Source organism: Scomber japonicus, chromosome 16 (assembly GCF_027409825.1).
Source record: "Scomber japonicus isolate fScoJap1 chromosome 16, fScoJap1.pri, whole genome shotgun sequence".
Classification (NCBI taxonomy): Eukaryota; Metazoa; Chordata; class Actinopteri; order Scombriformes; family Scombridae; genus Scomber; species Scomber japonicus.
The window spans coordinates 5148169-5163666 of NC_070593.1; the positions used below are offsets into that span (position 1 = coordinate 5148169).

A 15498-nucleotide genomic window follows, 5' to 3' on the forward strand; every position below is an offset into this window, starting at 1 on the left:
GGTTCATCATATGGTCATATACTGAACGCTCAAAATGTTGTCACTTATATTAAAGTCATAACATATATAATATAGTCTTTGTAGGTTGTTATGTAATGGTTTTACTGGTTCGGCCCACTTGAGATCAAATTAAGCTGTTTGTGGCGCCCTTAAACTAAAAATGAGTTTGACACCCCGAGTATAAGCAGCTGTCCAGGGCAGAGATTTTCAAAGTGAGGGTCCTGGTGCCTCCAGGGATCCTCAATACAAAGGGGAGATCATTATTGTTACTATAGTTAAATCCATAAGTAACAGCAAGACAGAGTGTATGACTGTTGTGGTGATGTGGCACAAAAATCTGACCAAATGTGAGTCCCTGGTCTGATTTGTGTCAGTTTAAAGGTCCTTGACGTGTAAAAGTTTGAGAATGATCGGCCTAAAGCACCAAATGAATGAAACATAGGGGTTTTTTGTTTGTTTGTCTTGTTTCTTAATGACAAGTGTGCTTGTATACAGCTTTTGGAAATATGTACTTGTTCTCCCTTCCTTTAACATTATTTCTCTCTGTTTCCACATTGACCTGTTTTCATCTAGTTGGATCTTCAAAGCCTTACTGGTCGGCTGCTCAACCAACAACCTCTACTTTCTACTTTCCTTTTTATCTGGAGGACTGGGAGGATTTCTTCTGGGCTGGAGACACGATTGCTGCACTTCAATTTAGTGTGAGTACATTTTTGAAGTACTCGTACTGGAGTGACTGTTTTTGCACTTTTGGGGCTCTCATCTACAATCTCACCTAAGGCATCAGTATAGTCAGGGCCAGACCTGCCTGCAGCACGACAGCATCCACTGAATTCACAGTTCAAATCCTTTATTTTTAAGTAAACTATAGCTGTCAGATAAATGTAGTCTAGTAAAAAAGTACACTATCATTTTAAATGCAACAGAGTAGAAGTATTAAGTCATATGAAATGGAAATAATTGGTGAATTAAGAAATAAATAAATAAAGTAAAGGGTAAAATAAGTAAGTACAGTACATGCATTCCTTGACTTAAACCATGATTCACGAGGAGATGAGAGGTGCTTGTTGGTCCTTCTGACAATAATTAAACAGGTCTGTATGTCAGAGGAAAATATGAATTAAAATGCTTTCAGGATTACAGACAGCTCCCGTCTTCAGTTTTGGAACAACTATGAGATATTTACGTAGTGACACCACAGTATATAAAACACTGCATTACACCTAAAAAGCCCTTTATTCAAAAGTAACTAAGTAGTAATAGGTATTAACAGGAACATTAACTTACATTATACTAAAGTAAAGATTCTCATAATGATAAATGGCCAAATTCACACCATTATTCATTATTACTGATGTATTTGGACAGCATATAAAGTCACATTACACCAAATTAATCTGCTAAATATAGTGAAATATAGGTATAAAATGTCAATAGTCATGTAAAATACTTCAAAACTGGACAGTACAGTTCAGTAGAGTACTTAAATAAATAAAGAAACCACCACTGCAGACACATTGCTTGGTTTCCTTTTTTAAAAATACAATACCACATGGTTTATAATGGGGTTTTTTTTACATTTCTATGACTCATAACTCTGTTTAGATGCCAAAAATCTCACCACACATTCAGAAAGTTGTGTGAATTCAAATATAACCGGAAGCCCCAGTTAGAATATATATAGAAATATGATGGTGTATTTCATAAATGCAGCCTATCTGTTTGCAGTGGGAACCTGAACGCAGCATTTTAAAGGGACAGATGACTCAGAGGGGAAGGGGAAGGACGTGACCGGAAAGAGGGGGAAGGCAAACACCAAATAAGGAAACTCCTCTTTCACGTTTTTCCGTCTCTTCCTACTGAAGCTGTCACAAGGTTGGATCAGCCGGAGGGACCAGTTGCGAAAAAAAAAAAAAAAAACTCTCGCGAGGATTTAACCCCTTTAATCTCGCGAGGGTTTTTTCTTCCCTCCAGCTTGATCCAACCTATCATTTACCCCGGTCTCACACAGCTACACTTCAGCTTCTTCTTCTTTCCTTCTGGTTCCTCTTTTTTTTTTTTTTTTAACAGAAAAGTAAACACGACATTCTTGCACTCTTTGTCGTTTTGACCTACATTTCGTTGGTGGTTTCTTTGCGACACAGAAGCAGGGTTATCATAACCAATCTGAGCTCTGAAGTTTCAGGTCTGTGCCAAAAAAAAAAAAAAAAAAAAGATCAAAAATAGAGAATGACTATAAAATCCAGTCAGGAAATTGTAACAAGAGAGTTATTAGGAGGGTTGTTTTAGGAGATTTTTTGAGATGTGAGTTGTTTTTTAAGTAATTTATTTTACAGCTGTAATGATTAATTGACAGGAAATGAACTATTTTGATATGCAGTGATGTGTTTTGTATGTTTTTTAAGCCAAAATGTTAAAGATTTCCTGTTTCCAACCTTCAAAATATGATGATTTCATACTTTTCTTTAACACATATTATTGTAAACTTATGATCTTTGGATTTTATACTGTTAATCAGACAAAACTGGGCTCAAAAACAGACTAATTCGACTATTTTCTGTCCATTTATAGACCAAACAAGTCATTAATGAATCAAAGAAATAAAAAGATGAATCAATGCAGCTCTAATTAGTTTAGTTCATCTCTTTTACATCAACAGAATCCAACTACAGCTACAGGATTCATTTTGTCATTAGTCAAAAGCAAAGTGTTTTACTTAGATTTGAGAGAAGTGGTTATTGTGGCTTTTAGGAGGAGAACCTGAAGGCAGCACAAGACCTGCAGCCTGTTAGCAGCATTTTAACCACAAGCGTGCTCACGGTGGTCCGACAGCACACAACACATGCATTGTGAGTAAGGCATGTTATGTATTATACTGAAGGGTAGAATAATTGCTTCCAGGCACCTTAAGAAAACTAAGAAAAAAATGGCCTCTTCACATCACAAGGTGTAAAAACGTGTGTACGTGTCGTGTATCTCTCTCTAAAAAACAATTCACGTTTTCCACATCACATTTGCTGTGTGCTCTCTGTTTCTGCTTTTTAAGACACTGTAATCCCCCCCTCTCCTTCTCTCTCTTTTCTCTCTCTCTCTTCCTCTCTCTCTCTCTCTGATGACTCGCTCTCCTCAGGCTGCCTTTTTGCTGAGTCACCCAGGCCATTAATCTTTAACTATACAGTAACCAAGACTCTGCAGCAGGGCTGACATGCAGAGTAAGCCACAATTTTACACCTTTTTGATAGTTTCAGACCAGTGATTTTTATTTAACTGCTTCAATTAAAACAGGAATATGATTAGTATTAGTTAAGGAAATGGAAAAGTAGCATTTATTATGATTAAATTCATAACCCAGGCCTGATATTTTTGTGTGTGGCTCTGCTCTGAAGAGGTTAGATTCATGCATGTTCTCAGCTGCAAACAGACAATAGTCCCTTTCTGCTGGATTCATTTTAACCCTCCCTGCATATCTAATGCAGAATCTCACGGTCCAACGTCATCATGTGACAGCACGTGAGGACAAAGGTCCCACTGCAGCCGAGTCACATCCAATTCTCCCTTTCAGCGTTTTCGTGTCGCTATTGAAACGGAAAATTTGACACACAAAAAAAACACACGAACGCACCGTGCAGCTACTGTAAGAGAGAGAGAGAGCCGCTGAGCAAGGCAGCAAACTGCTTCAGGGTTTAGCAGATTGTTCAGAGCTGCAAAATTTAAGCTTTTTATGTTTTTCGTGCACCAAAACAAGCCCCAGTTGAGCATGTCACACCTCTTATTATTGAGTAGTAAAGCCAATTTTATGTGTATAGTCAAATATAAGCATCCTCTGTCCTTACACCCTCGATTTAGACCAGGAAAGACTTCATAAAAGAAACCCTGTAGTGGGGGAAAGAATGGAAGAAACCTCAGGAACATTTGACACATTTAAACACACAAACGCACCGAGCAGCTACTGTAAGAGAGAGAGAGCCGCTGAGCAAGGCAGCAACCTGCTTCAGGGTTTAGCAGATTGTTCAGAGCTGGTACATTATGAGCTTTTTATGTTTTTCATGCATCATAACAAGCCCCAGTTGAGCGTGACGCACCTCTAATTATTGAGTATTTATTCACAAATCAGCCGCGTGGAGCTCCAGCAGCAATACAGCTTCCTCTGTTCCTTACACCCTCCATTTAGACAAGGAGAGACTTTATAAAAGAAACCCTTTAATGAAGAGGAAAAAGAAAAGCAACAGACAGACAAGCAATAGATGAGTGGACAGAATAAACAAATACAGCATGGAAATAAAGAAAGTTACCAACTGAACTGTATCTCTAACACTTATTTATGTTATTTTATAGACAGACTTTATGGCAGAGCTGTTGTATTAGGTTGTGCAGGTGTTCCTAATAAAGTCCTCTGACAGTTTATATTTCCAGCAATGAACATTAGACCTTTATTTAAAGTTGATCTTACACACATGTGCATCGTCCTGCTGCCGTAAAGACTCATTAAAGACTCAAACATGCGTCTATATACTAACCTGAGTGTCTCTTTTATGTATCTACATGGTTACAATGACGTTAAAAATCCTCGAATCTCTTGAAAATAGTCCCTAAATATTTGATTTAGTTAGTAATTTGTTAGGGACAATGTAAATTAACTTAGTACAACTTTAGCTTGTTACAAAGGAGCTGCATATATAGATGATAGCTATAGCTGGTTCCTATCTCCTGTCTCTAGTTAAGCTTTTAAAAGACAGATATTAATACATACCAAACCAATAATGATACAAAGGAAAAGAAAGAAGGGAAAAACCATCTTACATATGAACTAAATGAACTGTTGACTTTGAGTTTGAGTAGTACGCTGTCTCACTGTAACAGGAAGTCACCTTTAAAAAAAACAGGCGTAGCACCTTTCAGTAGTATTTCTGACCTATTTAACAAACACAAGTGAAACAAACCTGTGGCTATAAATAGTCCCTTACTAATGTGTTAATGGGGAATCACCTGTTAAAGAGGAAGTTCTTCTCTTTCCATCTAAGAAACGTAACATTTGAGACACAGTTTAAACCAGGGGTGTCATACATGCGGCCCGTGGGCCAGAACTGGCCTGCCAAGGGGTCCCACTTTCCTTCCTGTCTTTTTTCCTTCTTTCTTATCTTCCTTCGTACCCGTCTTCTTTTCCTTCCATATTTCCTTCCTTCCTTCCTTCCATATTTCGTACCTGTCTTCTTTCCCTTCTTTCCTTCCATCTGTCCTTCCTTACTTCCATATTTCCGTCCTGTCTTCTTTTCCTGTCTTCCTTCCTTCATACCCATCTTCTTTTCCTTCTTTCCTTTCCATCTGTTCTTCTCTTCCTTCCTTCCATATTTCCTTCCTTCCTTCTTGACATCTCTTCCATCCTTCCTTCGTACCCATCTTCTTTTCCTTCCTTCCATATTTCCTTCCTTCCTTCCTTCTTGACTTCTCTTCCTTCCTTCCATACCCATCTTTTCCTTCTTTCCTTGCTTACTTCCTTCCATCCATATTTCCCTCCTGTCTTCTTTTCCTACTTCCTTCCTTCCATCTTTTTAATGACCCGGCCCACATCAGATCAAATTGAGCTGTATGTGGCCCTTGAATGAAAATGAGTTTGACCCCCCTGCTTTAAACTAAAGTCAGAAACACAATGCTGGTTTTAGTCTCTTTAAATATAAATAAAATAAAACATAAATCAGACTTACCATCAGTACAGAACAAACAATACAATAAGGGATGAAACCACACGACACGATGAATAGTTGCACCTTTTATTATAAAAAATATTTACAAAGATGCTACAATGTTTTTTACCTTAATATAAAAAAATGCATACATTTTACAACGGTAATTAGTCTTTGAAGTTCTAGCTCCCATTCAGACCAGAGTGACATCCTTCAGGAGTGTTGTGGTAAGGTATTAAGCGTGTCGTAATACTGTATTTTTGTCAATACATTTTGTTTGCCTGAGTTAATCTCTTCATCACGATGATAAGGAACAATTTTGAAAAAATGCATTTGATTTTCCACATCTTCAGGAGAAAAAGGCAACTGTTTGCATAAAGGAATTAAAGGACATTTGAGTCGTATACAATCATTTTTGAAACACGTATGACAGAGCTGCATAGTGATTTGAATAGTAACCCGGTTGTTATTATTATTATTATTATTACTAATAATAAAAAAAAAAAAGTGTGAGGAATAAATAGGTACTGCATTCAAAACCGGAGGGGATTTTTTTCTCTCTTTTTTTTTAGATAAATATAATTTCATTGGGCCTCATGGTTGTTTTTGTAGTCAATATGGCATGTCTGTACCTAGATATAATAAATACAATAAATAAAACAACAATAAATTAGATGGGTTAACACAGAGAAGTTCTTCATTTGTAGTTAGAACAAATGAGAGAAAGAAATATGGCTTCTTGATGCAGTTATCACCCCGGGGTTTCTCCAAATGCTTCAGGAAAAAAGCTGTTATTAGATCTGTATGTAAAAAGCAGGACAGGAAATTTACTGGAAAAATTTGTACACTGGCCACTGTAAACTCACCAGAAATGGACAAATCTTTTAACCAGCGCTTGGTTTGGTGGCTGGCAGTAATTTCCCTTTCCTGCGTAAAGCTTTTTGAGGAAAAAAAAAAAAGGAAAAAGAAAAGAAAGAACAGCGCCTACAAAGTGTGACGATGCCAGTCCCGACACCTGTTACAGTCGACTTGTTATACCAAACCATGGGAAGACACTGTCTCGAGTCTGGCTACATTAAAATCTTAAAAACCGCTTGGGAGGGAAAAAAATAATAATAGTAATATCAAATGATACTTGCAAAATCCCCAAGCTGTATAATGCAAAAAATATATTTCTATATACACATACGTACATATACATATATTCCATTCATAATTGCTCAAATCTTTAGGAAAATATGCATTGATTCATAGATTTGGATTTACAATTTGTTCTGATGCGTGTGTAGTGTGATGAATTTTTCTTTAAGTCCATGTAACAATAAATAGAAATGGACAAAAATGGCAGAGAGTACGACCAGAAGGAGCTAGTATGACAGAATGTATGACAGACGTAAACATGGAAAGTACGTAAATAAAAATGCATCATGGTATAGGTAATTATCCTTGCCTTCTCACAGAAATCGTTGACTTTTTTTTCGGATTTCGTCGACAAAGTAGGAAACTAACGGCTTCGTCCACAGACCGCGACGGCTCGTGAACCCCCCCCCCCCCCCAAAAATACAGTTATATATCCCTCCCCTTCCCTCCCTCCCTCCCCCTCGCTACTTTTACCTGCCAATTACATTTATTTCTTTTAATACAAGATTAAATGTCCCGACGGCCGCTGCCTGGTTGGCTTACTGGCCACTATCGGAGCAGACTAACTACTAACTCAGCCAATCCTTTAACCGATGTGGCTCGCTGTTAATTTCCCACCTTGTCCCAAAACCGCCAACTATCTCCACGTGTAAAAATACCACATTCAGAACACGCACATGTGTACTGTGCATAGTCTGGTAAGAGTCTGTGGGATCAGTACAGGCCAGAGGAATGTTCTGAGTTTCAGGATCCCACTATGATCTCCATAATGTGGTCCAGTTCGTTCAGGTCTGACCTACAGCTCGAGCTGGAGCTCAGGGCCGTCGGCGCGTGAGATGAGAGGCTTTCCAGCAGGTCGTAAGGTCCCATCTTCGGAGCGCTCTGCATGCCCGTCAGCACCGTGTCTAGGTCATAGTAAGATGGGTCCACGTCTGAAAACAGTTCTTCGAGAGCAGGGTCAGGGGGCGGCGTCGGGTGCTTGATCTCGAAAGTCCCAAAAACCTGCTCCCCCGTCCTGGACTCTGCGGTCAGGGTGTCCCGCTCCACCTCCTCTCCCTCCGACACGCACTCCTCGCTGTCCTCCTCTTCGTCATCCTCGCAATCACCGTCTTCCTCTTCCTCCTCCCAGCAGGGTCCCATGCCGAAAGGGCCGGCCAGGTAAGAAGCGGAGGACAGCTGGGGGGAGACGGGGGACAGAGTGGACATGGTGACCTCGGTCTCCACGTCGCCCTCCATCACCACCTCCTCCGCGTGGTAGCCTTCCTCCAGGCCGACCACGGAGAAGGGTTTGGGGCTCTGACCCGCCTGAGCCGCCGCGTCCGTCTGTCGGCAGAGCACCTCGGTGGCTACGAGGCGGTCGGCGGGACACTGAGCGGCCGCCAGGGCCTGGGTCATTATCTGCCAGGTGCCGTCCTGGGTCATCTCCTCCTGGATCTGCCGCACGGTGTTAGCGATGAGCACGGAGCGGCACAGGTTGGGCTCCACCAGCATGTGACAGAGCTGCAGCTTGATCAGCGACATGTCGAGCAGCGACTGCCTCTGCAGGCTGTAAGAGGACGACAGCGTCCGAACCGCCGCAGACGTGGCCGCCGCTGCCGCCGCCGCCGCAGCGCTCTGGTCGCCGCTGGAGACCGGCTCCTCCCCGGAGTCTGAGAACTTGCGCTTGGTGCCCTTCGGGAACATGTTGTCTCTCTGTGGTGACGGCGAGGAGACAGAAACACAGTCAGACACGGAGCGACTCAACTGACCAACAAATGTATGACACTGACAAACACACAAAATATCTACTGTTCTGAATTTCACTAGCTAAGAAGCATAATGAGAGTAAAAAGTGCCATGTAATTAAAAATGTGCATGTGTGATGTAATGAGGCTATGTGGTGTAATACTTGTGTGTGAACATGAGGGAGCTAGGGCTACAAACTGCTGAGTAGCAGCTGTGACTTTATAAATAAACTCTACAGCTTAAACTCTTTGTGGACTACAGTAAACAGTAAATTGTTTGTTGTAGTTGTTTTTTTCTTAAAGTTTGCTATACCTTTCCTGTTGAGAGGCACAGGCAATAGCATAGCAGCTTGGTCCCGGCTGCAACGCTTCAAGTACTTTTGTACGAGCGACAAGCAGCTTTTGTTCAGCACCATTTCTGCCCATTTTAGGCCAGTCTGAGGCAAGACTCCTGCTGGGCGGAACAACCACACTTTTAACAGACCACTGAGCCACCGAAAATAGCATGGTTACCAACTAAATGCGAACGCTGCATCAAAGTAAGCACAGACTAAAGAGAGACCTATGTCAGAGAACAAAAAAACAGCACTCAAGTTACATGATCAGTGCACTTATATTCTTTCCCACTGCCACCTGTGATCAAGAAAATAGTCCTAATCAATAAGGTGCTTTTTTTTTTTAAAAAAAAAAGGGATAAAAGTGATATACAAAAAAAATAAGAAGGAGAATAAGAAGAAAAATAACAGCATTTACAATATTCACAATACAATATTACCACCATGAACCACTAATATTTACAGGGGATATCAGGTTTCCGGGTCTAACACACGCCACACTTCAAAAACTAGTTGAACAAGATTTTCACTTTCTCTTCACTGGGGAGGGGAAGAAAAGTAGAGTCAACTTCCTTATTACACCCTGCTTCACAAACACACAAATGTCTCACAGGTATATATAAATGTATGTATATATATATAAAATACAAATTAACACTCCTGTCACCATTTTTTTTCTTCTGTACTTAAAAACGAGATGCGAGTAAAAAGGAGACTGCGCTCTGAAACAGCAGCCTGTGGCATTTAATTTTCCATCAGACAAGAGAGAAAAAAAAAATAAGTTTGCAGTGGCCGGCTGCGTCTCTCCTCAGTGTTAAAACCTGTGGGTGAATGATTGATTTCACTTCTCTTCAAGCTTTTTTTTTTCTTTCTATATTTGTGATACATTTACATATAATCACAAAACAACCAAGAGAAGAAGGGAGGGGGGGGGGGATTCGGGGAGGGGGGGGTACAATGAAAATATTAATACATTGTAAAAAGGAGTGTAAAAAGCATATAGTGTTAAAAAAATAAAAAAAAATAAAGGGTTTACAGAAACAGGAAAGAGGTGACAACAATATCACACAAAATATAAGATGACGGCCCCAATTTTCCTCCGAAAAGAAAATGAAACTAAATGATGTTACCGTCACAATTAGTCTGGCGAACCACAAGAAAGACAGAAAGGGGAGATTCTTACATTTGTTTTTCCTCTTTTTTTAAATGTTTCTTCTTTTTTTTTTTAAGTGTGTGTGTTTTTAGGAAAAGCTAAACAATACTAAAAAGCCCTATAATCTGTTCAAATTACATACCATCTTAAAATGAACACACTGGCTGTAGCACTCAGAGAGGGGGGGGGGGGGGGGGGGGGAGTGTGTGGTACGGGGGGGGGGGGGGGGGGGGGGTTGTAGGGGGGAGTGTGTGGTAGGGGGGGGCAGGGGGGGGTTCGTGTTGTGCAGCCAAAAACTAGGATGGGAAATAAAAAACAACACAACACGACGTAAATCAACAATTTTTTGACATTTTAATCCATTTATATGAAAGTCAAATGACATTTTTTTTTTTTTCACCTCTCGCCACAGTAGAGGAAGTCACTTTGCTCTGCTGCCATACAATAAAGAAAGAGTATTAAATTCCCCCTTTGTTTAATCAGGACTGAACTTCAAACCACCATAATAATAATAATAATAAATTATAATATACCAATAAAAAGAAAAAAAAAGAAAAAAGGAGAAGTGGATCTAATGATTTGGGAACCTGGAGGTCTTTGAGTCCTCGCTTGCATAGAGTAACGTTTCCTGACAGTGGACAAAATAAGGAAGTTGGAGGTTGGGAGGGTGGGGGTGGAGGGGTAGGGGGGTTGAGGGGTTGGGTTGGGGGGTAAAAGTCATTTATGAAGGTGCCCGGAGATCTAAAAATACAAAAAAGGGAGTAAGAAAAACAATATTATGGGGAGGTGTGTTGTCTCCTTGTGTGGTGGTGTGCATTTGTGGCTGCGCCCCTGTTAAACAAGAGACACTAGAGAGCACTATGTTCTTTCTCCCTGAAGGAAAAACAACAACAAGTAATGCAAAAATGTGGAAATGTAGAAAAAATTGGAATAAATTGAGAGAATAATGAACAAACAACCAGGAAAAGTTAAAGTTAAAACAAGCCTATAAAAACTGAGAGAAGAGCACAAATGCAAAGATCAGTTTTTTTGACATAAAGACAGATTTTCTTTCTTTTTTCTTTTTTTTTTTGCAGGTAAACTAATAAAAGTGTTGTTTTTGAACACCTCATAGTTCAGCATTTTGGGGCGAAATCTCAACAGGAGTTTATTTAATTATTCAAATGTTAAAAAATCTATATAAATGAGAAGTGGGTGTGTGTTTGAGGGGTTTATAAGTCTGATTGAAAATGTCTCAAATCACTCTGATTAGGACGGAAATGCATCATTTAAAACAACTGATGCAATACTAGTTGATTTTTTAGTAACGTTATTTGCTGTTTCTTATGATTGTATAACTATTAGTAATAAAATACCATTAAAACTGTATTAGTAGCACACAATTAATACAGAAATGAAGCTCAAACTTACATAAAATAGCAAAAATGAAGAAATTAATTTAAACTTTTAGACAAAAACTATTTAAAAAGGAGTTTATTCGCAGTTTCTTATATGATTGTATAACTATTAGTAATAAAAGATCATTAAAACTGTATTAGTAGCACACAATTAATACAGAAATGAAGCTCAAACTTATGTAAAATAGCAAAAATGAAAAATGTATTTATACTTTTACACAAAAACTATTAAAATTTAAAGTAAAAAGGTGTTTTAAAGTGTTTCTGAGTGTGTTCAGTAATCTAGGTCACATTATATTCTTTACTAAGAGTCTTTATACTAAATTGCTCAATATATAAAATAACAAAACTGACCATAAAGTTTCCAAAATACCCACAAACTTCATCTAAATGCCTCAAAATCTACCAAAACTACAGCGAATTAGATGAACTTTTTATTTATTACGTAACAAACTCCACTGAGCATCGGTCATGTGCTTATTCAGAGTGTGGTTAGAGTCAATTTTAAGACTTAATACGCCTAATCAGAGTGACTGAAATACAGATTATCACTAATACACTTAAAATCTCGGGGCTGCAACTAATGATCATTTTTCATTATCGATTAATCAATTAGTTGTTTGGTAAATAAAAAGTGAGAAATGTGGATCAATGTGCTTAAAAAACTAAAGTAAATACTAAGTGAAACAAAAAAATTCACCTTTTTTGAAATGAACTAATACAAATAGACAAAGTGTTCTTACATTTACATTTAGAAAAGCAAACAATTAAGTGGAAGAACTGGTCGAGTAGATATAGAAATACCCAGAGGCAATGTCACTTATCTTAAAAAAAAAAAAAGATACTTTAATTTACTTTATACTTCAAATTCACTACATTTCAAAGGGAAATATTATAATTTATACTTCACCTCAAGCTAGGAGTGGGAAATATATTAATATCCTACTATTGAAATATCCAATAATATATGATATATATGTTGTCACTTCCTGGTTTAAAAGGCTGCCTAACAGTAGAGTGATGTCACTTCCTGTTCTACCTGTTCTGACTCATTACTTCCACGTTACTGATGATTCTCTAGTAAAACTCTAATAATAGTCAAAAATGTTAATGATACTTAATAAAAAATGATTATTAATGATTAAATCAAGGAGGTGTTAAAAGTTAGAAGTCGGAAACTAATTGATTAATCGTTGCAGCAGCTCTTTTCTAAAAAGTCACAAACACTTCAACACATTTTTTAGAGCCTTTAAAAATTATAAATTTATTTTTCTAAACTAAGATTTCACAGGAAAATGCTGACATATGACATGTTCAAAAACTCAAGATATCAAAAGGCAATGAAAAAAAAAATCCCCCCCGTGTTGAAATAATACACATATTATAATATTCGGTGTGTGTGTTTCAAGTGTTACACAATATGATGTGTATCAGTCCCTCCAGGAAATTGGTGATTACAAATGATTAATGCAAATTCAAGAAATCTCTGCAGCTGGTTTTTTGCAATTTTGTTTAAGTATTGCATCATTTTTGTGTATTTTGTGTATTTTCTAACTTGCACATTCAGGTGGAAATAATAAATGTCACCTGCTGACACAAATAACGTCCGCAACCCGAGCAATACAATCCCCAAAAGTGGTTTTATTCATTTCAAATCAGAAGAATAAGAAGTTAATGTTAATCAGACAGATGAATGTAATCTACCTAAAAACATAAAAATGAACACTTTGGAAATGAAACTACACTTTTATGGTATTACTGAGTAGTTTAATTTGCTGCTAATGTTTTAAAAAAAGTGAAAGTTTATTCGATAAAGGCTTAAAAACAAAAAATATTTGATGTTACGTAACTTTTGAGAAAATCAGGATTGAAATAAAGTTGCTTTAGTGATATATGACATGCTTTAGAGATTAGATATGACTTTTAAATTGTGCAACCTTTTGCTTAATTCTTGCAACTTTTTCTGCAGAAAAGCCCAAATTTAGACAAAAAAACACTCATTTTTGGAGTGTAATAATCACCTCTAAATTCCTGGACGGACTGAGTCACCCCCCCCCCTCCCCCTCCTCCTTTCTGATATAAACAGTTTTTAAGCCTTTATGAAAGTTTATTTGATAAAGGCTTAAAAACATACATTATTTGATGTTTTATGTAACCTTTGAGAATTTCTTTTTTAATCAGGACTGAAATATAGTTGCTTTAATGCTATGTGACATGCTTTTTTTTTTAATCAAAGTTTTAAATTGTGCAACTTTACAACTAAATCTTGCAATGTTTCCTGCAGAAAGAGCTTAAATTTGGACCCAAAAAACACTAATTTCGGGTTTTTTAGAGTGTAATAATCACCTTTAAAATCCTAGAGGGACTGAGTTAACCCATCTCTGATATAAAACAGTTTTTTTTAAAGGATAAAATGTAATATAGAGACTACTTGTGTTGTGTGTATGTGTGTGTACTATGCTAGGAGCCACAGAAACCAAACAAAATGCAGCCTCTCTTTACGTCAATGGCTCCTAAGCATGACCCATCCCCCACCGACTAGTGTTAAAAAAAAAACCCACACACTTTCACCACTCGCTTTCCCAAACTAAAACATTAAAACTAAAAAAAAAAACAACACGACTACTTCAATTAACTACCCCTCTACCTAACCCTACTTGTTAACTATGCGTTATAAGCGGTAAAAAGCGGGTAAAGTGGCGCCGTTTTAAAGGGGCCGTGACTGCAGCATGCTTTGTCTTTTTCAGAGCATCAAGAGCTACGAGGCCATTTTGCGCTATAGGAGCTAACAAGCAGCTAGCCTTGCTATGCTAACGGGGCTCGAGCGGCTACTTTTACCTTTAAAAGAGGAACACAGTTAGACAGTGACGGTGTTAAAAATAAGTAAAATGATTAAGAGGCGATGTAAAAGCGTCCCAAGTATTCTAGGTGGTGTAGTTTCCCCTCATTTTGTTTAATCTTTAATCGTTAAAAAAAGGCGATCGGCTAACGCTAAAGCTAATTAGCTACAGCGCCCACCGTTCCATCCTCCTCCTCCCCCCCTCCGGTGCTTCCTCCTTCCCCTCCCCCGAAAACAAGACTCCATTCCCCGCCACTGAGCTGCTAACTTCACCCCCCTCTGTCTGGCTCTATTCACACATAAAAACCCCAACAATTTATACAAAAAATTAGAGGAAATGTTACATCGTCGCCGTACTCACCTCGTGTTCGTGTTATTTTATTCCAGTCTCGGTCATAGGATCGACAGCAGAGGGGAAAGAAAGCGGAGATCAGGTTGAGATGAGATCATTCATGCCACGGCTTCAGTGCTGCTGCTGCTGCTGCGGAGAGCTGAGAGGGGAAGGGAGGGGGGAGGGGAGCCATATGCCTGGGATTCCTCTCTAATCATTCCTCCCTGCTTTTGCTCTCTCGCTCTCTCTCTCTCTCTCTCTCTCTCCTTCTCCCCCCTCCTTCCTCTCCTTCTCCTCCAAACGCTTTATTTGGCAAACAAGTGAAAGCTTGAAGAGTTTTGGCATCCGGACACAAGAAATATTATATATCAGTAGTTATTTTTAAATAGATCTGCATGTACACATTTTTAATCAAAGTAAGTATAACATACATAACATATCATTAGTAAGGAAGGTTGGGAACAATTGTTTTTACATTTTCACACTAAATTTACAGACTTTTGAATCTTTCTTTTTCTTTCTGTTAATGTGATGAAAAAAAAAGATTATGTAAGTTAATGTAAAGAGGAGTTTTCTCAAAATAATGACTTAGTATCTCGAAATAATGACTCAATGTCTCAAAACAATGACGTAGTCCCTCAAAATAATGAGATATTATCTCAAAATAATGACTTATATCAAAATAATGACTAAATATCTCAAAATAATTACTTAAAATCTCAAAATTATGACTTATTACCCAAAATTATGACTTATTATCCCAAAATAATTACTTAAAATCTCAAAATAATGACTTAGTATCTCAAACTTATGACTTATCACTCAAAACAATGACTTAAAATCTCAAAATAATTACTTAGTACCTCAAAATTATGACTTATTACTCAAAATAATGACT

The 15498-nt window shown here is 38.1% G+C and overlaps 1 protein-coding gene across 2 annotated transcripts; it reads right to left on the reverse strand.

The window, feature by feature from the left end:
• Positions 1-7284: 7284 nt before the first annotated feature.
• cdca4 (cell division cycle associated 4) lies at positions 7285-14780 on the reverse strand. 2 transcript variants are annotated; one of them, XM_053336065.1, is made up of 2 exons: positions 14631-14780; positions 7285-8513 (listed from the first exon to the last, which is right to left on the reverse strand). In XM_053336065.1, the coding sequence occupies exon 2, from the start codon at positions 8502-8504 to the stop codon at positions 7566-7568; it is 939 nt and encodes a 312-aa protein (XP_053192040.1). In that variant the 5' UTR covers positions 8505-8513; positions 14631-14780; the 3' UTR covers positions 7285-7565. The 2 variants fall into 2 exon arrangements, with proteins under 2 accessions (XP_053192040.1, XP_053192041.1); XM_053336066.1 differs by lacking the exon at positions 14631-14780 and adding an exon at positions 8859-9738.
• Positions 14781-15498: the final 718 nt, after the last annotated feature.

Bases quoted from the DNA above. Each gene is read 5' to 3' on its own strand.
- cdca4 (XM_053336065.1), bottom strand. From the start codon at position 8,504: ATGTTCCCGAAGGGCACCAAGCGCAAGTTCTCAGACTCCGGGGAGGAG.